Here is a 27,953-nt window from a genome sequence, read left to right as displayed (position 1 = left end):
TGCAAGAGTGAGACAGTACAAAGGGAGTCATTTATAACACGGGTGGCGCACTGAAACCGCACATCTAGAGACGTCTAACAGTTGTACAAGTTTTCTATAGATTTCTTTTGTCCAAATCTGGTAGAATATATAGGAGAGGTAGTCTTTTTATGGGTCTACTTAGAATACAATCCCCCTACTGCAGTCTTGTTTTTGTTTTAACTGCTCCACCTAGTGGGAAAGAATGAGACAGCTGGATGTTTCCATATCAAAGTTTATTGCTGACATGCATGTAGAGATCTGATGAAGTAGAAAAATATGTTTTTATACAAACGCGTTCTCATCTGTACAATTACGCAGTTTTCTGTATTTAGATGCCCATGTCCAACCAAGCAGCTTACAACACATTTTCCCATTGGGTTTAAACTACGCCACACATCCTACACCAAGTTTCCAGTTGAAACAGTCAGCTATACATCAGTTATATACTGACAACTTTAAAACTAGGGTAAAATTAAATTTGAGGGGAAAAAAAAAAAAATGTATAAAATTTTTACTTTCAGTTGGGGAGGTTGATTTTCAATTTAGATTGAGATTTTTTTGGAACCCAATCATCTACAACTTGTTTTACTGGCAAATCCAAATATCCTGCAATAATCACGTGTTTTTACACAGAGTTCTCTCACAATTTCCATGCTTTCAGTCCACAATGCAATCTACCAATACAACTCTGTAAAACACATTGAATGTGGTAAAAACCACTAGCTAGAAAGTGAAACACTGATTCAGGGGACATAACATCAACTCTTGAGTTACTAAACTGTAGACGTGTCACTGGAGATGGTGTTAAGACACTTTCCACAGTATCAATGTAAAAATCCAGCAGTAGTTATGGTGCTAAGAAAACCCCCACAGCCACTACTGAACCTATGCTATTACTACTACAATACTGCTGTATAACCCATGGAATTCACATTGAGGTGGGAGAAAGCCAACAGCTGTCTTTACACATTTCAGCCTCCAGATGTGGTACTTGAAGGCCAACGTGAGCTAAAGCACACATCAATCCCATGTGTTGAAGCAGAGCTGGTATCTCATTGGGGTGGAATAGATACAATGACTGGGGCAGTCATGATGGTGCATTATTTACATACTGACCAGCAAGTGTAAGGAGTTTTTTGGGGGGGTAAATATAAGAAAAGGAAAAAACAAAACACTACAAAACAACCCCTCCTATAAAATAAGGAAAACATGCAAGTATCATTTTGTTTTCTTTAAAAAAATAGAACTATGCAAAAGTCAGTCTCATTAGTGTAGCTTAAGGTGATCACAGACATTATGGCAAAATGGAAAGAAAGACTTAGTAATACAAAGAATGGAAACAAAATAGAAATGCTACCATTTCATGAACGGGCAGAAAAGGATCAAAATAACAGGGTTAAAGCAGAACCACTGTTTGAGCTGACGCTTAAAGCAAAGATGTGGGGTCTGCTTCACTGGTCTAAATCAATGAAACAGACCCAAAGTTAAGTGACACTGTCTGAAATGTCACTTAATTTTTTTGGGACCATCTATAATCAATGTCTGTGATGCAAGCTCCAGTGGAGGCATTTGGGAGAAAGTCTACACAAGTGAATAAAAGTATGAAATTACAAGGGGAAGTAGTAAAGATTTGAAAGTATTCAAGAGCCTAAGTTCATGCAATCAGTTTGAATATAAATAAGCCTAGAAAGCAGGTACCAATATGCAAAGGCAAGTTGCAGTGCACAAATGCCTAACAGTCACTGGTTAGTAGCTTTGCCATGGTTTGAAGAAACACTTAAGAATGCCAAGAAAACCCAGCAACTAAACTTAAAATCTGAGTCTGTATTTGAATTTTTCTATGACTTATAGTATTCATTACCAGCCAGGAGCCTACGCCATAAGATAATACAAGCATGTACAAGAGAGAGGCCTGAGAATGGCAACAGATATGTGATCATTTCCAATCTTAAAGCATTAATGTCATCCCCTAAAACATTCAGTCAAGCCCGGTTTTAGCAAAGCCTGCACTAGTTTTCACAGTGTCTGCCACTGAGGCAGGCCAGATAACAGAACACAATGATTGGAGGATAGCTTAAAGGGTCTGAGACAGTTAACAGCCTCAGACCATCATTTCGCCTGGCCCAAAAGACAACATGCACTCATGGACACGTCAAACATTCACATTCATACTGAAACACTTATCCCAAATCCGTCTTTATAAAGAGAAACAGGGAAGTTAAATACCTGGAAGCCATTTGATTCTGAATGAGCCTGTGGGTACCGGTTTCCTTGGCTAAAAGTAAATTTAAAGTGCCCCTATTAGACTTATTTACAGGCCTTAAAGAGGGAGTGCCCACAGAACAGGTTTACATGGTCCACACACACGCACACATGCATGAGTGTGGGATGGGTTGGTAAATTTCACACTGTACATTACTTACACTGAAACCCCTTTTTTGCCCCCTTTCCTTAAGCCTGCTCATTGGTCAGTTGGCTTGACAAATGCCTGTTCTGAGTGGTAACAAAGCTTTAGCCACATTTTTGCTTCTTTTCCGTGAAAGCTTGGAAAAAGTATTTGCAACCATCACATGCATGCCTAACTTGGGTAAAGGGGATTTTGGTCAGATGACATTGCGCTTATAGAAACTGTAGTACAGAGCAGCAGGGGTCAGAAAACGGCTTTAAAGTGACAGCTCATTTACACACGGGGGTTGTGTTTGTGACACCATTTATACTCAGTCCATTTTGTGGCAACAGAAACATGTTCACATGACAACATGTTTAGTGGGAAAACAGCTGCATTAAAATACAGTTTAGTATGACCAGAGCCCAAGAGAAGAAAATGGAAAGTACAGTTAGCCGGGCACCATGCCAACACCAAACACATAAACGACTTCCTAACCGTTATGGCTGCGTGAATATTAAGAAGAAAAGTTCAAATTTCTTCAGATGCTGGAGTACACAAAGAAAGCGGTTTTCACGCTTGCAGCGAACAACTGAACTTTTGTTGTGCTTTGCTTATAGCTGTGACATTTTAGTTAGCAGGAGCGACTCTGGCAAGGAAGTAATGACTGAGGCAGCTGGCTGCGTCTGCATGTAGCTGAGACAGCTGCTCGACCTTTGAGGTCATGCCAAACCTTTGCCACAATGGCAGTGTGTTACATAGTAATGCAGATGAGGGGGGGAAAGAGGAATATAAGCAAGGAGTTTCAGGCATTTCATCAGCACCATTTTCCACAGTAGCAAATAATTCCCCTTGAACTGCACTTGGCTCCAACTTTTCAGACATTTCACATGTATGGAAATAGTCATGCAAGACTAAAAGGACAGGGAAACCTACAAAGGATAATAGGGGCACTTTAAGGCAAGATTTTTGGCAATAGAAACAAGACAGTGCCCGATCGTCACTATACTGGCACTGTGGAAGCGTTATCAATATGCCTTGGCAGGGAGGAGCCAACAGTTTTTCCCCCATTCAGTTCTTGGCATTGTAACTTCCAGGTACCTCACACTAGCTGCCTAGATGCTAAAAATAGATTTCCACAGGGATGAGCAAAAGCGGGAGACAATGCATTCTGCAAATACCAAAGGATGCTTGTACATACTTTGATCTTCAGTTCTTTCTTCAATGCAAATATAGGGATAAATGCTACTTAATTATGATTTAAAAAAGCTTATTTGAATTTTTGAAACCACTGACAAGGTTTCAAAGCATTATCACTGACAGAAAACATTAATGCTATGTCACTGGTGGCATCAAGATTCAATTGTTACAATCCCTTGTCTCAGAACAGTGAGCATGGTTTACCAACAGAAGAGAGACAGAGAGGTAGATTGATTTGAAGTCAGAGTTACAGACAGGAACATTACAGGAAAACAGACTGAGAGGAAGGAGTGAGGAGAGGAGGTTGGAATGGAGGTATACAGAAGTGACATCTGTGATCAAGTGATCCGACTTGAGGCAATACCATTACCACTAGGAAGAAAGGGGGTTGCTACATGATTCTGGTCCTGTATTGCTCAGGGGATCCAGAATTTGTTGGGAAGGGAAGTGTTACAGTAGGGCATCCTCGACAGAGGAGGAACACAGGGTTGATAGTTTCTTCAACACTCCAGGCAGAGCCTTGTGTTGGGGCCGTGTGAAACTATGCAATCACGTCTGCTGCACAGTGAGATCTGACTGTGGGCGACTTGAAGACAGGAACCTTTGGTTCAGATCTTCCTGCAGGCCTTGCCATGTTTCACAAGAGGATTCAGACAGGAGAAGTGAAGTTCTGGGTTGGCAGTTTGTTCTGGTACCCACTTTCTATCTGTTCCACCTAGACTGCCAAAACCCCACCTACATACAAGGCCGTCTGTACATCAGCTCAGGCCTCCTGTATGCAAGTTCAATTTTGTGGGTGAGGGGGGTGAGGGGAATGGGTTTACACCAGTCCTCTCTAGACTCTGCAGGTTTCTTTACTTCCTGGGAGGCCAGAGTCCAGAATTGGTCATTGAGGGATTACTTCCGCAGAAAACGTTGTGCCAAGATGGCAGCATCTAGTGGGCTGACAGGCTGAGCATCGTGTCCAAGACGCCTTACAGGTGGGATGCTGCCAAACTGACGGTTTGTGAGAAAGCTCTTGGCTTCATGGATAGTGTTCTTCTCTTCAGCTAGCAGCAGCTGCTGCCGCATGTAGTTCTCAAACTCGTACTGCGAAGACTCTTCTATCACCTTGGCCTGAGGAAAGAAAGCATCCAGTTCAATATGCTGCAGTTAGTGTGGTAGCAAAAAGTCAACATTGTGTAAAGAGATTTTTGTAACTAAAATTTAATATTCAACTTTTGATAGTTGCATCAAGGACGCTCAGTTTGGCTGTGTCCAAACTGGAAGTGATTCATCACTTTTGGGTCACCCAAATTCCCTATGGTCTGTGGCTACAATGTTGTTACGACCCACTTTCAGTATGTAGCTCCTGCTGCATATGTATCCTTTGAGTTGTGTATCCTAGGGCGACCGTGGCTCAGGGGGTTGGGAATCGCATCTGTAACCGGAAGGTCGCCGGTTCGATCCCCGGGCTCTCTGTCCTGGTCGTTGTGTCCTTGGGCAAGACTCTTTACCCTACCGCCTACTGGTGTTGGCCAGAGGGGCCGATGGCGCGATATGGCAGCCTCGCTTCTGTCAGTCTGCCCCAGGGCAGCTGTGGCTACAACTGTAGCTTGCCTCCACCAGTGTGTGAATGTGAGAGTGAATGAATAGTGGTATGGTCTTTGGCTTTGGGTGCCTTAAAAAGCACTATATAAATCCAATCCATTATTATTAAGTTTAAATGTAATTTTCCTCCAAGATCTTACCTCTTGTTCTGGGTGATTGACCTGATCATCAATATCTGGAACCACCTGCAAAGGGCCACTCATTGCTGAAACTGACTGCCTGTGATTAAACATAACACATTAATCGTTAGGAACTGTCTGTCTGCAAATGGTTTATAGCCAATACCAGGAAATGTGCAAATAAAGCAGTGCAAGTCAAATTTTTTCGTTTCTCTGCAAACAAAATGCAAAACATCTGATTCACTCAAACATCCAGCAGGTGGCGCAATTACCATGAGGCAATGATGGCACCGAGGGACTCCAGCACCTCTCCTGCAGTCAGCCTTTCCTGAGGGTCCAGCACCAGTAGCTTTCGGATTAGGCACACCGTGTTCTCTGACACACGGCCGTCCCTATAAATGGTGGTGTAAGGGAAAAGGACAAGATTTTTCTTTAAAGCAAAAAAACCTAAAACAAAAACCTCTACAAGGTCAGGTTTGAAATAAATATCAAAATGCTGTCGAAAGCAAATGCATTTAAATCCTTGATTTTACTGCAGTACAACAAAAGACAATGCAAGATTGTATCTCAGAACAAATTTGAATGAAAGAATAATAACAGAGCAAAATGTCATATTAATGTGATCACTTTAATTAAATCTCCACAAAGATAAATGCTCACTCTGGGATGGAGTACTCAGCAGCCTTGATCTTGCGGAAGAGTTCTTGAGGCATGCTGTCATAAAAGGGGAACTGGCCATACAGCATTGTGAATAAAACAACACCAAGCGCCCACATGTCACTAGGTTTTCCACGATATGGTCGACCTGGAAGCAGGAAGGAGGGGATAAGGGTCTATTTAGCATGCATGACAAACAGAAAACAGGTTGACAATTGGTGCAATGTCAGTTTTTGCCCTGTGAGGAGGAACCAACTGTTCAGCAAGTTAAATTGCCATCAAATTAGGGCTGAACGATATATCGCATTTGCGATAATATCGCGACATGATCAAGTGCAATTTTCTAACCGCAAAGGCTGCGATTATACTCTGGACATGTCCAAATTCATGGGCTGCATCCTCCTGAGGCCGCATTTGTAGACCGATTACGTCACAGCGACGCGCCGAAGGCTGTCCAAATTACTACCATATCCCAGAATTCATAGCGCGGCCCAGACAAACTCCAGTTTCCAGCAATGGCGGCCGCTACTAAGTTTTAAAATTACTCATACTAATCTTTCAGGGTCACAAAATAAACTTAACATATTTTCAGGCGAGAAAGTAGTTGTGTAAACATCAAATATCTGCTCGGTTTTTCAAGATATCCCATATTTGCAAAAGTGCTTCGACGTTTTCAGAGGCGTCTGCTACCCACCAGCTCGACAGCTAGCCGGGAGCTCGAGGGTTACTGATGCGGCCGAGAACGGCACAACTCCCGGCACATCATTTTCAGATCACCGCGGAGTTTCGCTGCTCGGGTTAAACGTAATATATAAGTCACTTAGACAACCTAAAAATGTTATTGTTGGGCTTTTTTCAGTGTTTTGTTTGTTCGTGAGTAAATCGGTTTGGCTGAGATTAAAGTTATTAGATTAGATAAAATAAAACTTTATTAATCCCCCGGGTGGGTTCCTCCTTGGTTTTCACACAGCTGACTAAACGTCAAACAGAAAACTTATTAAACAGAAGTATGAGACAGTCGAGAATTTACACCAGTGTCTGGTTATATTTTAGATAGCAAGAAGCAGACGGCCGAGTTTATTAAACTCCACCGAGACAGCGGTGACGCTAATCAGAACTAGACCGTCCAATTTCACGCCTTTAAACTTTAAAGGCGTGTTTGTGTGTGTGTTTATACAATTGCTATTATGTTTGCACTTTATGTGTAATGTTACTGACTGCAGAGATCAGTAAGATGTGTGTATTTTTTATTTATTAGTTTTATTTATTTAATATTATTTTTTAATTTAATGACTGTCTAGTAGTTCACAGATGTCGAAAAACTGAGTGTGGTAAAGCCACTGATTTTTTTTTTATGTATATTTCTGCAATCTGCATTGTACTGACTTTCATTTTAATGTTTACACCAGGGTTCCTTGTCAGCACTTTATGCTCAGATGTTTGTAAGCTAAAAATAAACTATTGTGTATGTTCAAATATACTGTTGTGATTGAAGAAGTTAAATAAAAATGTCAGTCATCAATTCATGCATCACCTCATGTCATCATAACAGAGGTCTGTCTTCCAGGAAAGAACAGTTTAAAATTAATGTAATATAGTATTGGCCATACTATATGATGTATTGCTTGTCTTTGTTTAATAATACAGAAGACAAAGACCTTAAAAAATAATCGCATATTGCATCGCAATCGCAATATTGGGGCAAAAAAAAAAAAAAAAAAAAAATCGCAATTAGATTATTTTCCATAATCGTTCAGCCCTACATCAAATCACGAGGTTTAATGATTAACAGTATAAGCAAATACTCCACATCTGTTGTACTTCAAAGAAACTTCCAATAGAAGCACCTTAAAAAAAAAAAATGTTTTGAAAGCCAGACGAGACATTAAATCAGAAGAACAACAATGAGAAGCTGATGCTGGCGAGGGTGGAGTGTCATGGCTGTGCATGACCATAGGCAGTGTTGTTGTTAGAGCCAGGGAGTCGGCAGCAACAGCAGCAGGCAATTATGTTAAAGCTTGTGACACACAGGCAGGGGATGGGAGGGGAAAGGGTAGATGGGAGTAGTTTCCCTCTAGTGAGTCATCACTGTATGAGTCACTGAAGCTCTGTTTAATTGTGTGCCTGTCACGTTATGCTGATATACACGCTGCGGTTTTATCTACAGTTTGACTGGTTGGACATGAAAGAACTGCGCTTGAAATTATACTTCTCTTGTTTTCTGTCCTAGAGTTTGCATTGGAAATCAGTAATTAAAGTTCTTTTTGAATTGGCGTTAATAGTGGCACTTGGGTGTGCAATTTTAACAGAAGCACCATCAAGCTGGGGAAAAGGAAAAAAGCCAAAAAAGCAGAGCAACAAGAGTAAAGAAGTAGCTTCCCCTTGCAGATGCATACCATACAGCAGTAGGATGCAACATCACTGCGATTACTCAAATAAAAGCAAAAAGGCCATTTCTTGCTTTTGCCAGTCCAGGATTGCAACATACCTCTGGGTTGCTCAATAACCGGAAAATCCAACACAAGACCTGACTGCTAAGCATTATGAAACCAAAAACAACCAACAACACAAAAACAAAGTTCCTATCTGGCTTCAGAGAAGGAATCACGATTCCATAATTTTACTCAGACATTTCTAGTCTGCATTTGGAGGGAGGAGGGAAAAAAGGAAAACAAACAAAAAACCCTGCACACTTGTTTCACCCACACTAAGCAAACCCATTTCACTTCTGATAGTTGGTACAATTGGTCAAAGAACAAAAAAAACAATCCATGCCTGAAACCCTCACTCACCACTTAGTACATCCGGACTGATGTAAGCTGGACTTCCTCTCTGGTCTTTCAGAAGGTCATCCTCACTCACCAGGTGCTTTCCCAGGCAGAAGTTTGTGATGGTGATTCGATGAGTCCTGTGAGGACATGCAAAACAAACTTGTTAATGCTTTCAATCAAACGGTGAACACAATATTCCCATTGATAGGGGGGGTTTTTGTTGTTTTTTTTTTTAATGTTCTCAACAATCTTGCTCAAAACACAGTTCAGACTTAACACAACACATTCAGTTAACGGAATAAAGACTTGTCTTGCCCCTAAGGCTTGATTTAAATAAATAAATAAAAAATACAACAAATGATAAAGTTGGCTTCAAGCTCTGCAAAAGTTGTTGAAAGCTTTTACATGCAGTATTGGCATCTTAACAAAAAAAACAAAAACAACAACTTTATGCTCAGAGCAACAGGGCTTAACTGCAGAACACTTTGGATCAAAGACAAACTGTAGCCAAATCTCAATTTTGAAACCATGCATAAAGCTAATATACTTAATACAAATAAGCACCGATGGTATGGTGTTAGCTATTATTGGCCTACAGCCTTTATGAGAACAACATCAGTCCAGATACAGTGGTGCTTCAGAGACTCACTCTTTTTACAGGTTTGATTAACTTTGCTTCCCTGGTAGTACTAGGATTTCTCCAATGAGACTTTGATTCAGTGCAGTTAAATTTGCCATGAGCAAACTGAGGGACTGTGCACTATGTTCCTTTAGCAGAGAGGGAAGGGGGGGAAAAAAGCAAAAAGCAAAGCTGCACTTTGACAAACATGAGTCAACCTGTGGTTTAGAATAATTGTTTCGATGACTAAGCCTGCATGGTGATGGGCTGTTAAATGAATATATAAAGCTCAAGTTTAAAATATGTACACAAACAACTTCAAACCCACACGATCACTCCCAGGGCTAACACGCTAAGGGGGGGCACTCGCACACAAAAGCAGCCATCGTGTACTAGCTCGGGTCCTTTGGATCATGCTCTTCACCCACATCCGCTTTCTAAAAAGCCTAAGGTCAACAGCTTCCCCTATTCTCTCTCACTTTCACACCCTGCCTCGTTTTTCATTCACTATTCCCATGACAATTCTGGCTAAACGCTCTGACTAAAATCCTCCAATCTTCCTATGAAAAAGTCGCAATTTGATTTTCAGAATTTTATGTTATCAATACCCTTTAACAGCTTTTGTAATTCAAGTCACTGTAACCACACAGCAGCCTTGTGATCTGCACAAGGATAGGCCAAAGGAACAGAGGGCAATGCTCCAAGGACCCTCAACATAAAAGCTTCCTTCATAGAGAGATCTGTCCTTTTGTCTGTGTGCATCACGACACAGGCTTCTATTCTTGCACCGGAGATTGGGTAAATGAAATTGCATGTTTGCTTCGTGAGGCAAGGGTCCCTGAGGACGCAAGAGAGACCACATCATCTCTGCTTCCTGGTCATGTGACCCAGGGCAAGTCAGGAAACCAGAAACCTAAATAACTCCCATGACTTCTCCTTCCCCACAATGTTCTGATCATAATACACCAGCTGACAAGAAGAGGTTACACGCTGGGCAACTTGTTCAGAGACTTTCATTTTGCAGATTATGGGAACCACTGATTTGAATGGTCTTACCAAGTTCCAGGTTTTTGTGTAACAAAATGTTTTCAATGCAAAAGCCACTACATGTCTAATACAACTGTATTTTCATTTTATTATATCGATTATAGTAGGAGTTTGTCAGCTTTTACAGAATTTAAAAAGACACATTTATGTAGTTCATATCCACATACGCCTATGGAATCTAAAATTAGGAATTCCTATAGATCTAAATATAGTGACCCTGAATACGGATTCATAATATACTGTTAACAGCTGGCACTGAAATCGCACACTGACATTACAGTCATACGTACTCAGGGTGGGGTCATGAGGAAACATGCCAACCAACAAGTATGATGCACTTGTATGCTATGAAGTCTATTGTTTGTAAATACAAGTGGTGACTCTACTGCAAAGAGGAAAAAAAGAAAAGACAACCTACAGATATAAATAAAAATATTAACCTAAAATGGGGAGGGGGGGGGGACGGACGATGGATTAAAAAAAAAATGATATAACAAAAGGGCATAGATCAGACAACAGATGCAGAAAAGGGATTGTAGTGTAAATAATGAAATAAATGATGACTGTGTGTGCAGTACATGGTGGTGTGAGTCAGCTCTGAGCTATGGGCCTTTGGCAGGCCTCTCCTTTGTCTCCAGCTGGGACGGAGTGTTCCACTCGTCTGCTCCTCTCCCCACCACCCTCCTACCCTGGTCTAAACATTGTTTCATCACTACTACTGCAGGTTGTTATGGGTGCTGATGCAGTAGATGAAAAAGTGTGCAATGAAGCAGATAAACCAAGTACATGACATCTCAGTACAAGTAGTTGCAGATCATGGCCGAACAACACTGTCAGCTTTAGTCATTCAGTCCTTAATTAAAGAGGTTTTGTGTCCTCCTAATGTTTAACTTTTTTCTGAGACAACTTTATGCATCTTTAACATTTTGCAATTGTCTAAACTCTAAAAATAGCACTTCCATTGTGTGTGTGTGTGTGTGTGTGGGGGGGGGGGGGGGGGGGGGGGGGGCAGTTTTACCCCTCAATACACTTTTCTAAACAGTTGAATGGTTTACAGATGAGTAGTTTTTCATTCTGCATGGCAAATCTGACCTGAGGTGCACCTAAGGTCCTGCATGCTGCATAACCAGTGCCCAGTTTGCCTCTCATTTTTAAGAAAGGAAAAAAAAAAATAGAAATACAAATCCAGCAATAGGAAGTCACACACATGGGTGAAGTGTTAAGCACAAAATGGTGAGGCTTTCGTTTCCTGATACTGATGTTGCCCTTAATCTAAGAACACGACCTCTGGTTGTACTGATGTTCAGATATACACTGGAAGCAGGCTGCTGGAGCCAGTTTAGACCTAATGCACATGTGAGCTGAGAGAATGAAGCCTGGCACACTAAAGTAACTCACCCACTATAATGGGAGGAATTACTGGCCAACTAACATGCCGTGCTGAAATAAAAGCTGCACATCTTACCGCTTGTTCAGCACCATATTTCCCAGCTTGAGGTCTCTGTGGACAATGTTTTTCTGCAAGCAGGAAAAAGTAGGGGGGAAAAAAAAAAAGAAAAAAAAAAGGTTATGTTGTGCTTTGTGAATCATTCGTATCACAACAATCTGTTCTAGGAGTGGCACAGGAGCATGGGAAATGAGTAATCAGAAATGATGATAGAAAGGGGGGGGGGGGGGGGGGGGAGAAAAAAAAGTATTTTCTAAACAGTTGACAAAACATTGCAGTATCCAAACTGTTTGCTCAGAAAATTGCACAATCATAGTTTCATTTAGACACACTGGAGTGGTGCAACGGGAAATATTCTTTACAATGCTCTTCGATGAGTCGAGCACAATCCGTTTAGATTTACCTTGTGAAGAGCCTCCACCACACGCACCACATCATAGAAGATGACAATGGCTTCCCGCTCACTCAAGCGCTTCTCCTTTATGACATAATGCTGGAGATTTATTAGATCTGCCGTCTTGTCACTAAAGTCATGTGCACACAAGCAGTCCAGCACGAGGCAGAGACGCTTTTTCATCTTGCGCATTTTGTTAGCATCCGTGTCCTCCACAATCTCATAGGCTCGATCCTGGAGAATAAAAAGGTAATGCGTTTAATATGCAGCATATCCAGTCAAAAAGGGGTAACAAAACCACATGCAAACAAAAGGGCTTTCTGCTATCAGCTGATCAAATAGATTTAACAGATTGATTGGAAATAAAGATTGCAGCGCAGGAGCCATTAACAGCCTGCCTGTACCCAAGATAAAGACAACATCTACCCTGAAACACTGGGTGCTATAGACCAGCATAGGCGATTCCATCTTCCAGCACCACCTAGCAGAGACACCACTTTATTGATTTTTGTATCAGATTGTCTTTTTTTTTTTTTTTTTTTTAAGATTCAGTCAGCACCTCTTAAACAGTACATTAAACCCAGCCTCTCACAGCACAGATGCACTATAATAATCCAATCAATATCACAAGCCTAAATGAATCAGAGTGCATGGCTCAATGCAGCTATTCTGAGAACACAGGCAGAATGAAAGAGACAGGATGTGAAAGAGAGACAAGAGGAAACGGAGACAGAGATTTAACAATAACAACGTTAAGAGGACGCCGACGGGAAGACAGGTGAAAAGGTAGGTGGGCGGTGGGGGTCATTATGAATAAATGTGAGTGTAAACAGAAGATGACTGCAGATAAATATAGTTTTAATGGCACTCCCACTTCTCTTTTGAAACCACTTGGATAAGAGAATAACAGCTGGCTGACAAGCTTACTGCTGCCACTGAGCTGATAAGTGCATGCCGTTACTTGTACTTGCATAATGAAACCATATTCTAAAATGAATAGAAAGTGATAGAAACCTCTCCACATATAGAATGCCTGCCGACCTAGTGCTGACTAATGCACAGCTTGTGAGGTTCTAGGCCAGTGCAATGTTTAAAATAACATTTTGGCAGAAAGTTTTCATAGTTTTGGATATTAGACACTTCTTTGCCAGCCAAACAAACTTCACTGTAGATAAATCAATAAAGCGTTTTAAATTCTTAGACCTCTTTACAATGAGGACAAATTCAGCCATAACTAGATGCCAAATAAGGACCAATCAATAAATGGTTCAAAATAGACGACACAGGTTGATGCCATTAGCATATCTTATTTGCACAACAGTTAAAGCAAATATTGACTGAAAAACATACAAACAAAAAGACAACAAAAAAACTTTATATTCCTAACATTAACTAAGAAACATTTTATCCCTCCACACTGACAAAAGCAAAAAGCAACTCAACTCAAGTCTCAGCCTACCTGAAAGAGGCCATGGTGGTGGACCACACCATCTTGGTTGTGCAGCAGAGAAAGAAGTGAGTATTCGGTGTGCAGCAGCATCTTCCCCTGCCTCTCCTCTTGTGTCTCCTTGGCAGAGTCTACTCGTTCCTCCAGCGTCAAAATCTGCAGTAACCACACACAGAGCAGACATTAGGCCCCAAGACAAGAGTTTATAAAAGCCCCTTTTCCATTAGCATTTACTCGGATCAACCCGACAGGTTTTTCCCATTCCTTTCGAGTAGCACCTAATGTGTGTGGTCGTCATTATAGCAACACAGCCAAGTGTCCCGTGACGCTATGCGATACCAACGTTACTAGATGGACGTCGAAGCAACTATATATCTGCTGCTTGGTCTGTGGCTTCTCGTCAGACTCTGGGATCACAAAATGTTTTTTGTAACCTTTTCCCCGATTTCCAGGTTTAAAAAGGTGGTTTTGATTTTCGTGAACGAGATGCTTTCATGACTCATCGAGCGACACCACTGATCAGCCAATTGGTGACAGCGTCACATTTTTTCCACCTCCTCTGATCACTTTGGCACCCTGGTTGAGCAGGTACTACTTTAGTCCCTGGTACGAGGTACTATTACCTAATGGAAAACCCGGAAAACTATGGCGAGTCATCTGAGTAGGTACTAATAGAAAAGGGCTAAAGGCACAGATAGCGTTCCCGCCCCCCCAAAAAAGGCGCACTTTAATTGCTTACTCTTCAGTCCTAAAACAAAACATTTAATGACTTAAGTCACCAAGTTCTGGAGTAAACAGGGTCGAGCTGGACTCAGGTCAATGAAGTAAACAAGCTCTGTGTCATACGTATGACGGAGGGTTGTGAGGTTTAAAAGTTGACATTACAGGTGGCGCAAACCCTCATTCCACTCAACTGTAAAGCTCCCCACTTGTTTAACAAACATCGAACAGTCCCAGTAAACTGACTGCTAGACTTAAACAGGGCAATAAAATGAACAGCAACAAAAGGAAGGTCAAAAGTTCAGGTGTCTACAGGTGACGTAGCTTTGTTTTGAACAAGATGCCCAATCTTAATTGAGTCATATGTTTGTAAGAAAGAAACTCAAAACACCACAAAACAACAACATTTCTACCCAGACAGGCTTACTTTGAGTTGATAGAAGTCATCTGTGCCGTCTTTTCTGGCCAGACACTGCACTATGCTCGGCACTGGTGAGTTGCCCAGGCGAGGCCCTGCAAGGACACGAAAGGGAACAGCTGCATGACCAAAAGGCTACATGCTGAAGTGTGTGTGCTCTCACTGCCACTCATTAAAGGCTGCATTTACCCATTAACACCTCAAGTGTAATGTTTTCTTTGGAAGTCTGTATTGCAAAGAGTGGAAGAGTTGTGTCCAATGTACATTTTATAGTATAGGAAAGAAATTATTTTTTCAATGGGAGGAAATAAAGTTGCTCAAACAGACTAAGACCTTTCTAGTCAATGTCATGACGATCTGCAAAAATTCTTCAAATTCTTGTCTTAGGCCCTTCATACACAGACAGACACCCCCCTATTTCCTGTATTCATGTGAAGCATATTTACAATGCACACTAGGTGAAATTTCATCCAGCCAACATTTCAACCTTTTTCAGAACTGAGCAAACACTACTAGTGTCCTTACCAAGAATAAAGGGCCCAGCTCTCTTGGCATTACTACCGGATATCCCGGGACTCTGCAGCTTGCTGGCTCTGCCTGATGTCTCACCAGCCCCCCTCTCCGACGAGCGCCGCTTAGACATACTGGAGCTCTACAGGGGAATAAATCTGATTAGCACATCAGATAAAGACCGTCAGGTTAAAGGGAAAGTGCATGCATCTGACTGGGGGGGAAAAAAACCAAAAAAACAAAGCAAATTGAACAGAGGTCATGTACTACTCATCTATAATCAAGTCTGTATTTTTAAAACTAGTGATACATGTTTAACATATCTACTATAAACTTAGCAATAGTTCTGCAGACTGTGGTAGAAAGAACAATGGGGAAGGCTTTGTAGCACCTCCACCTTTAAATATTCCACACTCAGTTACCGACACCTCAGTGTCAATGCGAGGCCATTACAGCACCATTCCGACTAATAGCTGCTCGTGGCAAGGGTAACACCTCAGATTCAATCTCCAACAGCCTATGTTAATGTGCCAAAATCTGCAATTTAAACAGCTAGCACTTTCACATAAATTAGAGCCACTTGCACAATACTGTTTAAAATGGAAGCTTTTCCGATTAATACTTTAATCTTTAGCTTTTCCTGCTGCAGTGGACTTGATTCAGAAAATCCTTCCGCTCTAAATCTGTTGTACAGCCAGGACTATCTGAACGGATATATTCTAACTACAGAGGGGGAAAATAAATAAAATAAAGTGTCCTGATAGGAACTTTATTCACATGCCAGAAAAAGCAGAGAGAGTGTGACACATCATTGCACAAACTACGTTAACTGACACAGCAGATCTGATCTGCCTCCCAGAATTCAGAGAGCAAGAGGTATGCAGCATGTTTTGTTTACTGATACAGAGTTCCTATGTAATGAAACCCCATCCGTTTCCCATAACAGGGAAGTAGTGCCCTGAACCGAGAGGAATGATTCACCCAGCTGTCGTCCAGAGAGCCTTAAAAGTCTAAGCGATGACACCGATAAGAGTCTGCACAAGCCTCTGGCAGGTGCAGCTTAGAGATAGAAAAGCTCACACAAAATGTCCACATACAAGCGATATATCTGAGTGTCGCATCTCTACGTTAAATGTCACTGATAAGTAGTATGCATATTTGAGCCACAGCAGAGATTCCCCACACACAAAAACCTTATATTATACAACATCTTTTAAAGTTTGATGGAGACCCAAAAAGCTTTAGAATATCTCAATCTTGCATCCGACAAACTCCAGAAAATTCTTTTTAATGAACCTGCCCATCTTCCTGTTTCAAAACTAATCGTGCACCACTGCCAGTTAGTAATTTTTTTTTTTGGGCAGAGAGGAGGCAGGACAGTTGGCAGTCAGTAGAGCTGGTATGAATTCTCACTTCCATGAGGCTTTTTGTGATCCCAGACAGCAGACAGTGTCATCATCATGTCTCTCGCCCATCTGTCTCCATCTCCACTAGTCATCACCCACTGAGTCTGATGAGCTGAGGTTTTCTGACTGCATTTATGGCACAAGCCAGAGTGACACCAAGTCATGCTGCCAGTAGTAAGAAAGCATCTTACACTAGAGGACACAAAGCAACAGATAATTAGGCATTACAATTTATGAGACTTGTGGGCAGGAAATAAATTTTTCAGGCAGCCGCCAAAGAAGCTAACAGAACGAACCATGTACACGGGGCCTCCAGCGTTTCCAGAAAATAAACTAAATTGTGGATGAGTGCAAGAGTTAAATAAGTACATGGAGCAACTCTCTCTTCCAACCGAATAAGCCGAAATGCTTATGCACCTTGAACTACAACACTAAAATGACTCATAGGCAGATACAACACACAAATGAACCCAAAGCTATTCATGTACTTACTAAAAACTAGCTGCAGTACTGTGGAGCCAACCTGAGTCATCAAAGAAAGCAAAGGTCAATTTAACCAATTTATCCACACTGACCTAAATTACTTCAGTGTGATGACAACACACGGTTCCTTTTCTGACACTGCTGTGCCTCTCTGCACAGCCTATGATCTAGTAAGCAAGGCTGCCTCTGCCTGTATCAGATGGAGGACAAGAACAGATAAAACCTCTGAATCATATCACACAAAAGGAGGAGAGACACGCTGCCAGTGCCCACGAGAAATGTGGGCTCCTTAAATAGTATCAGAACAAAACAACCACGTAGGTGTCTCAAGATCCACCCACCCAGACTCCAAGCCACTTGTCTGGCCTGCAAGAAAAGCTGAACTGCGATAGCAAGGTAGTACAGAGATGGAGAAAAAGCAAAATGGCACTTCGGTAGTAAACATTACAAAGTAAAACCGTGCAGAAAGGTATGCTATAACACATGCACAGATGCAAAGCCAGTTACAGACAAAGTAACTCCAAGGTCAGATCTCCAGTCCTTATGCTTAAATGCAATGCTACTGATATCCGTTCACACGCTGCCCCTGCTCCTAGATGCAGCCGACTAGATTCTGGCAAAAACAACGCCCTTGACCATACACCAACGTCGTGGACACAAGGTCACATTGCAAATCACCTGACAAAAACAACTACAAACGCGCACACGTCGTTTGGTGCCATTTTGCAACCACAAGGTCTGGACTGGACACCGTTCAGTCCTGGCAGCAAGCACTGTAAACGAGACGGGTCGTAGAGTAAAGCGCTGACGTTATGCTTTGCAACTTGGACAAATTCACTCTACAGGCAGCTCAGTACTCCAGCAGCCAGACGCTGATGTCTGGCTCTTCTATAGATCTCTTTGAACAAAAACTACCTGAACGATCTCAAACGTTTAGGTACACGCATCTAAACCAGACTGCAAAGCGCGAATAAATGAATGCTTGATTGCGGCAATTGCTTAAACACCACAAGGCAAGTTATTTTTACATTGTACACTTACCGACAGCGACATAAAACCAATGTTAGGCACGCATACAAACTTAGTACGGCAGCGAATATGATCGATTTACTCGGCTAAATACGGATCTACCGACTACACAAAGGGGGCACACAGCACAACAAGGAGTTAGTATTTCGGTGACAACTACACTGAGCGGCTGTTAGCTGAAATACGGCTGCTTTACGTGTCTTCTCGCGTACCCAAGAGGTTTAAATATGGTTGCTCCTGGCGAGCGATGTGAGCTAACGCCAAGCTCGAGGCTACAGAGCAGGCGGCAGGCCATTTAAACAAAGTAAGTAACATTACAGCTGGCTAGCCGTGCCAAAAAGCTAGATAGCAACGTAGTCACCATCTCACTTACCTCGAGCCTAAACCGCCGGGTTAAATCTGTGTCGCCTCCTTAAAACATGGACATTTCTTCGGTGAACGCTGCGGTAGATGTGAGGCGCTTCTCGTTTTACACAGCAGACACCACAGAGGTTTGCTTTCGGCTTTTTTAGCCTCTATTACCGAAATGAGCAATTAAGGAAAAGCCTCCGCTCTTCGCTGATCGCATCTTTCCACAGCGACAGCGCCACCTGACAACGGAAATGACGCACACAATTTATTTGATTGACAGCCGCACTCGACCAATGCAGACAGTTTTTTCATAGCCGTTTCAGAGTGATGATGAAATTCTATGCAAATAGAAGTTTAGCTACAAGACTGTCTGCCAGACAGTCTAAGATTTAATTAGCGTTCTTTCTTGCATTTTAAAAAATATTATCTTTGCATCATAAAAGTTGCAAAGTGAAAATGATTACATAAGAGTTGAAGAGGCTTATTGTAAATCATACTGAAGGATGATGTTTGCAATGTCATGTTTTGCTGGCAACTTAATTACAGATAATATGATAAATCATGGGTTTTTCCTTTGTTTATTTGAGCAAGATTGTACTCACAATGAAGCGGGATTAATAGGGGTGAAGCTTTTACATTAAACAACTTGCATTTGTTAAATCTAACATTAAAGGGAATTCCGTATAATTTATAATATTACATTAAACACAGCAGTCTTTAACTTTACTCACTGACTTTACTTTTCATTTAACTGTTTCGTGCACAATTACGTAAGGAGATCTCTGAATTGTTGCTTCATAAGGCTTTACCTTGCAGATTCTCTTTAATGACCTACATAGTACACTTAATTTAGGTCAACCATATGACTCAGTGAAACTGTGTATCACTGAATTCATTCAGATCTTCATCTGATAAATACATAACATATTTACGATATCTGGTCCCTCTCTTCTAGATCAATTTGGAGAAATGTCTTCTTGACAAGGGCTCTCTGTATGTTATTCAGCAACAGCCAACCAGTAGACCCCACTCAAAAGTAAAAGTCTTAGTCATTTACTCAGTAAAAACAGTCTTGAATGACAGTGGCATTTAGGAGAGCCCACCTATCTCAATTTAGACTTACCTTGACCTTAAATTCCACCCACGTGTACCAGTTTCAAACCAGTGGGAAGATGTGACAGACACAGAGAGGGCAACCTAAATATCAGATCCTTATTTGAGTTGCACTAGTCTTCCTGCCTTGACTCAGCCGAGCATATACCCCCAGCCACATGAAACGCATGTCACCCTGTGGCTTTATAGTGTCCTGCCCACAGTTTTTAAAGAGGAAACTGAATCATAACTCAAACATGGGGTCTATGGGAAAACCTGTTAGAGGGTTGTTGTTATCATGCTTAGGACAAGGCTGCATGGACATTATTAATTCAAAATCACCCCCCTTTTTATATTACTGCGTGCACCAATTGAACAAGAAGTGCAGTTTTTGTTTGCAAAGCTTTATGGTGAAGCATTGTTTCTTCTGAAGTGCTGCTGATTCAGGTGGCTGATTCTAATAAAGAGTCTTGCAGGATGACTGGTATGAGCTTAAGTTTCTGTTTGTTTTGGAAGTAGGCTGTATCCTTAGGGCATACAGTGTTTCTTGTCTCCCCTTTGCCAAGATTATTGGGAAGACCTCACCAGAATCCTCCTCCCCAACATCAATCTGGAGAAGTGTCTCAGCATGTTTTTCTTGCATGGTATGCTCCATTTTGATGTGTGTGTGCGTGAGTGTGAGACAATCACAGTCTGACTGCAGACATAACACGTACAAGAGACAACTGTTTCAGTAGCAGTTCTCATTAGGTGTTTGTACTGCAGAAGAGAAGTTTTGTGGAGATATTGAAGCATGGTGATTGTAGTTTTCAAATTTGCTGGTAAATGCTTAAGCATACAAAGCCTTAATTGCTCTGACTTTTAAAATGCACTTCATTGAGTCCTCCACAGTGATCACTTTTTTTTTTTTTGCAGGATTTTAACTAAGTGGAGTCCCGTGTGATACATTGCTTAATACAAACTGTGTTGCAAAGTCAGATCGCGCCACCTACTGCTTGAAAGTGTTAACTACAACAAGCTGTTTCAAGGTTCATGCCAGTATTAACACTTTGTTGCATCAGAACCCAAACTGGTGATGCATTTAATACAATAATCTGTTCAAGAGATTAGATTTTTTTTAATTTAAAAACAAACAAACAAAAACAACCCCAAAATCAAACCCCCCAAACAATACACTGCACATTCAATAAAAGCAGCAATATGGACTCGCCTACATAGAAAATCAAGTATACGCAATAAACATATTTACATATTACACAGTCATATTGCATTATGCTATACTATAACAATGTACTCATTTCTATAAGCACATTTCTATACTTTACATACACATCACAGGATAATGGAATATGTCTTACAAGTTGCTCCTCAGACTCTTAAGGTAGAACAGTATGATAAACACATTTGTTACCAAATAAAGACTAAAGAATTCATGTCACACTGAAAAAGAGCACTTGGGTTTCCTCCAGTTCTCTCATCACGTAGTCACTTGTTCATTAGAACAGAAGAATTCACAAACTTCTTCTCTGGATGGTGTAAATTAAGATACAATTCAAAAGGGGAATAATTAGAAATAAAGAACCACCAAACTGTGGACTCAGTCTGAAAATTGACTCAAACTGTTCGGTCATTGCAACTGTTAAAATAATTTAAAGAATATTACATAGAATAGAATAAAAGCTGCAAGATATTGCACTGTATAAACACTTGTTTTGCTATTATCACATGGTCAATAAACTAATATACAATAAGCCAACTGTACATTGAACCGAAATACCTTTGTGTTTACAGCAAACATACTATTACAGCTTAATGCTTGCCTCACCACACATTCTTTGTTCTTGAATGCAAATATGCAGCTGATCGTCTGACAACAAAACTGCTCACACCTGCTTTGTAAAAGCACTTGAGCAAGCAGTTTTTCTGGCTGCATGCGATTCTGCTGTAGTGCATTTGCAGGTATGGAAAGCAGACTGGTCTTTAGTAGTGCGGACTGTTGACAACGCAATGTTCCCAATCCCTGGCCATTTCTGTCACTGTGACCATGTCACAAACCGTCCATCATGGCCAGAAGGTCGTCCCCTTTGTTGCTGACACTGGGAGACTGATCTCCTGACTCTGTAAATTCACCCATGATCTTGGCCAACTCTGCATTGGCTTGCTGGTCCTGAAAGACAATAAAACGCACCAATCAGAGTGTTGGATGGGCCATTACAAGGATTTGAGCCTCATCACAGTAAATCTGGTTGGTCTGGCAAAGCCTCACATCTTGAATCAATTACTATACAGTCTTAAGCCCAACACTGAGATAAGTAACATTTAGCCCTCAGTGCAATAAAGGTTTTATCAGAGGCAGGAACAAATAGTCCATCAGTGGTTCGACTGGATTTCCCCCACCCCCCCCTGTCAGAGATAAGAAGCCTTGATTCAGTCTTTTTGAAGTTTACCTCTCTTGCTTCTTGGTTCAAAGGGGCGAGCAATAGGGCATTTGTTCGGATCTGAAATGTATCCTTTTTCACCTGCTGTTTGACGGATGCTACTTTAATAAACAGTCTAGAACCTCTATGAAAGCTGTGCTCATGGCTGTTACAATGAGTCCTATAATTCAAATAATTCCATGAAGAGTCCTGATCATGCATTGAGATTTTTCAGAACTAAGGTCTGTTTTCAGATACGTTTCATTTCACTGGAAAAGCAAGATGTTTATATATGGAGGTTAAAGTGGGAGAAGAGCGGCACCCCATCAGAGATAGAAGGGAAAGGGAAGCAGATTGTCTAAAGCATAACAAATACCAGTGTAATTTTGTAAGTTTTCCTGGTATGTAATCAGTTGTGTAGTTTCTGCAGTGACAACAACAACAAAGTTCTCATAGTGTTGAAAAGAACAACAATACTGAGATTTTTAATTTTATAGTCTACCCTTGCCCTTTGATGACAAATTGCTTTTCTGTAAATAAATATGCCAATCACACACACACACACACACACACACACACACACACACACACACACACACACACACACACACACACACACACACACACACACACACACACACACACACACACACACACACACACACACACACACACACACACACACACCAAAAAATGCTGGATATGCAGCTTTCCTACACAAGTTGGCTGCAATTTAAGGTCATTTAGATTTACCTTGGTTGCTTGGATGTTTATGACTCCATATGAAAGCTCATCGGGTCTTGATATTAATGCCTCTCTGTAACAGAGTCACAGTGTTACTTCTGATTGTTTCAAAGAAAATAAAAAGTATTTTTCACATTTGGAATAGTAATGAAATCATTACATCTGATACATATGGACACTCACTCTTCTTCTTCGTCAGTAGCAAAGAGGCTAATTCGGAAGCCAGTGTCTGCGTTTCCTGGTTTCTGAACTTCTAACCCTCCCATTAACCTGGCCAGCAGGTTCAGTTCCTCTTTGGCCAGAGGGTTTGGAGCAGCGCTGACCTGTTGACACACAACGGTGTGTTAAATTTAAAAGTGAAGTTGTATGCTTTACATTTATAATCGTTTTGTGCGTTATTGAAATTGTCAGTTTTCACCTTTGTATGCTGAGCAGAATTTTTAGATGTGCCAGACATGTGAGTTTCCACTGGGCGACTTACACTGTACCTACATTTGGGTTTTTTTTTTTTTTTTTAAAAAGGGAGAAAACGTGTCAACATACAATGGTGTTCAAACACTGACAATGAAACAGTCTTTCAACATTGTAAGAATGGTTTGTACAATTTTAAAGTGAAAAAGGAAACAATGCACACCAAGACATCTGTGCTCTGTTAAGTTTTGACTAGTGTCAGACCAAAATTTGGTTTTTAGGGCTTTGTGCACATACTTCACAAGGAAATGCCAGATGATGAAATTTTCAAAGCTGTGACTCACTGCTTAAGCTTTTAATGAACAATTCACAGCTTAAGCAATGGAAGCAGCTGCCTATCATTCTGAAACACATCAATTATTAGCAAAAACGGAGGGTGGGGTTTGGAAAACTAAGAGAACTTTCAGAGAGAAATTGTAGGATTACTAAAAAAAAAAAAAAAGCTGTTGTTTGAATGCAAAAGGCCTTCGGGAAGATTTAACACGAAGCTGAACTGTTCTGTTGTGCTGCAACAGCTGTGCAAACGTGACCACCATCAGAAGAAAACATTTCCTGTATCCTTACCACAAAACTAAGCATCAGACGTTTGCAAATCAACACCTAAACCAAACCTTGTGCATTGTGGAAACAAGTACTACAGACTGACATTTTTAGAGCTACATTCAGCAAAGGTATATGTGTAGAATAAAAGGATGGTGATTTTAATCAAATGCACCCCTCTCCAGCTGTGCAGGATAGGTTGAATTTGATATGTTTTAGGCTCTTGTGGTAGCCAGTGCAACTAGTAGAAAGAAGAATTAATTAATTTAAGCAAATTCTGGAAACTAAACACAGTATTAGTTTAAAAAAAAAAAAAAAAAGAAAGAAAAAAGTTGATTGTAAAAAAGAAAAAAAAAAAGAAAAGAAAAATAAAGATGCCGTCCACAACAAGATAATGATCCTTAACACAATACACTACCTCAAGGGTGCTTTTGCAGTTCCTTTCATTATCCTTTATAAAGGTTAATCGGGTAATTTCTCTTTTGTGTGCTTAAAATCCCTCTCGTCCTGGCTTACTATCACAAAAAATGAAAACTGCATAAAAACAACAAGGCATGTTTATATAAGGGAAGATTCCAGCATCGTACATGTTTGTGCCCAGTTTTGTGACTCTATCACCAAAGATGTCAAAAGATCCTTCACGGAGTGCAGTGGTATAGTTCCCTCCATTATTGAACTTCAGCCTGGTGAATTCCTCACCTGTACAGCTGAACATCCTACAAAAAAATGACACGCACGCACGCACGCACGCACGCACACGAGAGAAATAGAGACAGGAAAGCATTTAGTACATAGTATGATAAAGAGCCTTTATTTCCTGCTTAAATGTTTCACACAGCAAATCCTTAAGAATTTTGATCCAAGCTAAACATGCACGGTATCTAAAATTAGAAGTCAAATACTTCTTGAACGAGACCTCTGTAATGCAATTAGCTACAGATAAGCTTACGTAAAATCAGATTACGGTGTCCAAGTAAGATAGCAAAGAGACAATATGCAAGACAAAGCGGCAGACATTAAAGTTCAATGAAAAGAGAAAGAGTATATTATCAAAGCCACTTATTTAGTCTTACTCATTGACAATATTCTTTAAACTTCAGACTGCCTGGGTCTGAGGGATAAGAGCTCTTTACTGTGGTACCTTATCAAGCCAGGGACTTGAGTGCCATGGGGCACAGGACCACTGGTGGGAAGAACAAAGCGGCCATTTGAATTCTGCACTTTGTCCTTGAGGAAAATAGATACCTGCCATAGAAGAAGGTACAAACACAGAGAAAGTAAACATTAACTGAACAAGCAGGAAAAAATTAGTTATACCATCTTCATAATAAAAAGTCACAAATGATGACTCACCCTTATATGCATGTCTTGAAAGAAGATAAGAAGAGTTTGTCTAATCAGCTGGAATTCACCACTGGACAAAGGCGTATACATCTAAAAATACATATTGGTATTAAAAAAAAATCTAAACTGATGAAAACATTTATTTATGCTGGCGGTACTGGCAACACAGAATTGAAATCGCTAGCTTAGATGGCTTTCTTTGTCTTAAGTGGGCCTTCATAGCTTGCTTGGTCATTTCTAACACAAGAGGTGAGTTTTGTCTTGGAGGAGAAGGCCTGAGGAGAAGTAGTGACTCTCAGTACATCACCAGCTGCAGTATAAGAGTGTTAAACCAGTTCATATGCCACGTGATTACACTCTTATTAAGAATGTCCTTGATTTTCTTTCCCCCATGAGCTTTTCTTATCTTCTTCATTTATCTTTATGTAGTTAACCAAGGGGAGCTTCTTTGCATGCTACTTTTTTTAAAACCATATACATCTTGCTGCAAACTGCAGGAAAAAAAAAATCCCCACAAGCAATATAAAATATTTCTGACTATATTTTCTTGTAACAAATGTGAAGACAGCAAAGTCCCACATGTAGTACCTCTATCAGCTGTCGGTAAGTCTCATCAACCTGGCTGAGAATGCTGGGAGTATCTTTCACAAAGTCTTTGATTGCATCCATGTGGTTGAAGGACACAAGGAGGATGTCCTTAGGTCGTGGACAGAGAAGCACCTGATACTTAAAAGCCATGGTCATCAAGTCATAGAGCTATGAACAGGGACACATTCATCAACACATTGTCTTAGGCATCAGAAAAATGCATGCTGTTGTTGAGTGATAAACAGTAGAGGGAGACATAGTATGTAAATGAATGTGCCTTATGCTTAAACACAACAAAAATGTTACATTATACACTTGATTTATATTGATTGGCATGAAGGCAAATCTAATGTAGATCCAATATGCATAATGAAAAGGCTGTGATAAAAACATCTCTGTGTGGTTTTGAAGAAATGTAACTGGTGCATGGATAGAAAGCCAATGCTTGTAATTAAAAATGCAAACAAAATATTGGGAGCACAAGAGTAAATTAAAAACACACAGGCTGTATATGAATACATGATGTCTTACCTTGTCCATACTAGCTTGATTGAGTCTCATTATGGATGCGTGGGCCAACCTGTCAAACACGGTCCGTAGGGCCTTCTTGGAATAAAGCTCCTGTGGCTTAAAAAGCTCCTCCAGGAACTTTTTGTTAAACATGGTGGTGATGATGTCATTCATAACTATTCAGACAAGCAATTAAAGCACAAAATGTTAATTAAGGTTAGACAAATGCCCTTCCCATACTATTAGCTCAGAAGCAGGCAGATTAGCGCTCTACACTCTACATTGCCGAAAACGATTTTACCCAGAGCTGAAACCCAAAGACCCTAACAAAGCAGCAGACCTATTTATCAGAAATCCTACAGCCAAAGATGTTTTTTTTGGAGGGTGGGGGGAGGTTTTGCCTTTTTTTTTTTTTTACCAGTATTGCAGGAGCAATACTTACCTTAACTAAACCTTTAGGGTTTACTTAAAAAGTGCTTACATTTTAGATCACTCAAGTTTGGGAAAGTAACATTATTTTGTGGCTAACTTACTGGGGGTTCAAGGTATATGACTAATTCACTTTGGTTCATGAAGTGAAGTAATTTGTCCAGCATATGTATGCGAACGCCACCTTGGAAGCTTGAAAACTGGAGTTTTGGAATACAGACACACATAAGAAAGGTTGTTACAACCAATGAAGCAGGACATTGTTTGTCAGCTCATCCGTTATTCATTCATTATTTACGCATGGCATGGGTTCAGGCTAAGCCAAAGCAGAGCAAAAGAGCTACTAATGCATCAGCGCCTCATTGCATCTTGTAATAATACCTCTCTTTCTGTCCGCCTCTATCCAGCCAGGTATTGTGGAAACTTTATCAATCCAAAGGGAAATGGTACGTAAGTAAACAGCTGATTTTAAGACTGCCACGTGTGGTTAATGCTTAACATCATCTAATATCATTTTACAACAAACCAGTGATATCTTTTAAACTGACAGAGCGGCAACAATACACAATTGTTTTACAGGGCTTCCAGTCACACTCTCCTACGAAAAGACATGTCTTATTTTGACTTTCTGATTCGACAGAGACACCGACATCATCAATACAGAAACAAGTAAACGAACAACATACATGTGCACTTACTGCGGTCTAACATTAATATTTTTTCTGAACAGGATAACAATTGTGTTGCTAGCTGGAAAGCTGCTAAACTAGCTACCTTTCTTAGCTTTGTCAGCAGGGATATTCTGAGCTCGGAGACGCTGGTCTAGGATGTACAACATTTCCCCGCCGAGATTAATGAAAAGCAGCGGCAGAGTCCTTGAAGACATGATGGAATTTGAACAGCTGAATCTTTCCAGACAAAACAGCTAGCTCGAATGTTTTAGCTGGTGGGTGGTCTGTCTGTTTGGTAAAGCCGCTTCTGGTTGCCAGGCCACGAAATAAATAGCCAATCAGAGCCCTATGTAGTAAATACGTAAAAGAAAGGGGCGGGATTAGACGAGGTACAACCGCGTTGTAAATTAGGAGCTCACTGATTAGAGATAGATGGACCATTTTTCACCATGTAGTCATACATATTATATAATTATATATAATATAATGCAAACCAGTGGTTTCATGGCAAGTCTAAGCATTCTAACCAGTA

The 27,953-nt window shown here is 40.7% G+C and overlaps 2 protein-coding genes across 5 annotated transcripts; both read right to left on the bottom strand.

Moving 5' to 3' along the window:
• Positions 1–237: 237 nt before the first annotated feature.
• On the bottom strand, positions 238–18,853 carry stk40 (serine/threonine kinase 40). Of its 2 annotated transcripts, XM_085423477.1 has the most exons (12): positions 18,638–18,853; positions 16,760–16,944; positions 15,362–15,488; positions 14,846–14,931; positions 13,711–13,854; positions 12,261–12,485; positions 11,876–11,928; positions 8,766–8,881; positions 5,977–6,121; positions 5,589–5,708; positions 5,338–5,416; positions 238–4,723 (listed from the first exon to the last, which is right to left on the bottom strand). In XM_085423477.1, the coding sequence occupies exons 2-12, from the start codon at positions 16,763–16,765 to the stop codon at positions 4,505–4,507; spliced, it is 1,320 nt and encodes a 439-aa protein (XP_085279603.1). In that variant the 5' UTR covers positions 16,766–16,944; positions 18,638–18,853; the 3' UTR covers positions 238–4,504. The 2 variants fall into 2 exon arrangements, with proteins under 2 accessions (XP_085279603.1, XP_085279604.1); XM_085423478.1 differs by lacking the exon at positions 16,760–16,944.
• Positions 18,854–20,804: 1,951 nt separating this feature from the next.
• Positions 20,805–27,780, bottom strand: oscp1b (organic solute carrier partner 1b). Of its 3 annotated transcripts, none has more exons than XM_085423479.1 (10): positions 27,525–27,780; positions 26,343–26,497; positions 25,812–25,979; positions 25,233–25,313; positions 25,021–25,124; positions 24,467–24,595; positions 23,287–23,356; positions 23,052–23,191; positions 22,878–22,941; positions 20,805–21,874 (listed from the first exon to the last, which is right to left on the bottom strand). In XM_085423479.1, the coding sequence occupies exons 1-10, from the start codon at positions 27,634–27,636 to the stop codon at positions 21,755–21,757; spliced, it is 1,143 nt and encodes a 380-aa protein (XP_085279605.1). In that variant the 5' UTR covers positions 27,637–27,780; the 3' UTR covers positions 20,805–21,754. The 3 variants fall into 3 exon arrangements, 2 of the variants coding, with proteins under 2 accessions (XP_085279605.1, XP_085279607.1); XM_085423481.1 differs by having other exon boundaries at positions 25,812–25,919; XR_014913799.1 differs by having other exon boundaries at positions 21,798–21,874; positions 23,029–23,191.
• Between the last annotated feature and the right edge of the window lie 173 nt (positions 27,781–27,953).

Source organism: Rhamphochromis longiceps, linkage group LG11, assembly GCF_057381845.1.
Source record: "Rhamphochromis longiceps isolate RC_006_pf linkage group LG11, R_longiceps_female_GT1.1, whole genome shotgun sequence".
Lineage (NCBI taxonomy): Eukaryota > Metazoa > Chordata > Actinopteri > Cichliformes > Cichlidae > Rhamphochromis > Rhamphochromis longiceps.
This window is presented reverse-complemented; position numbering and strand designations above follow the sequence as displayed.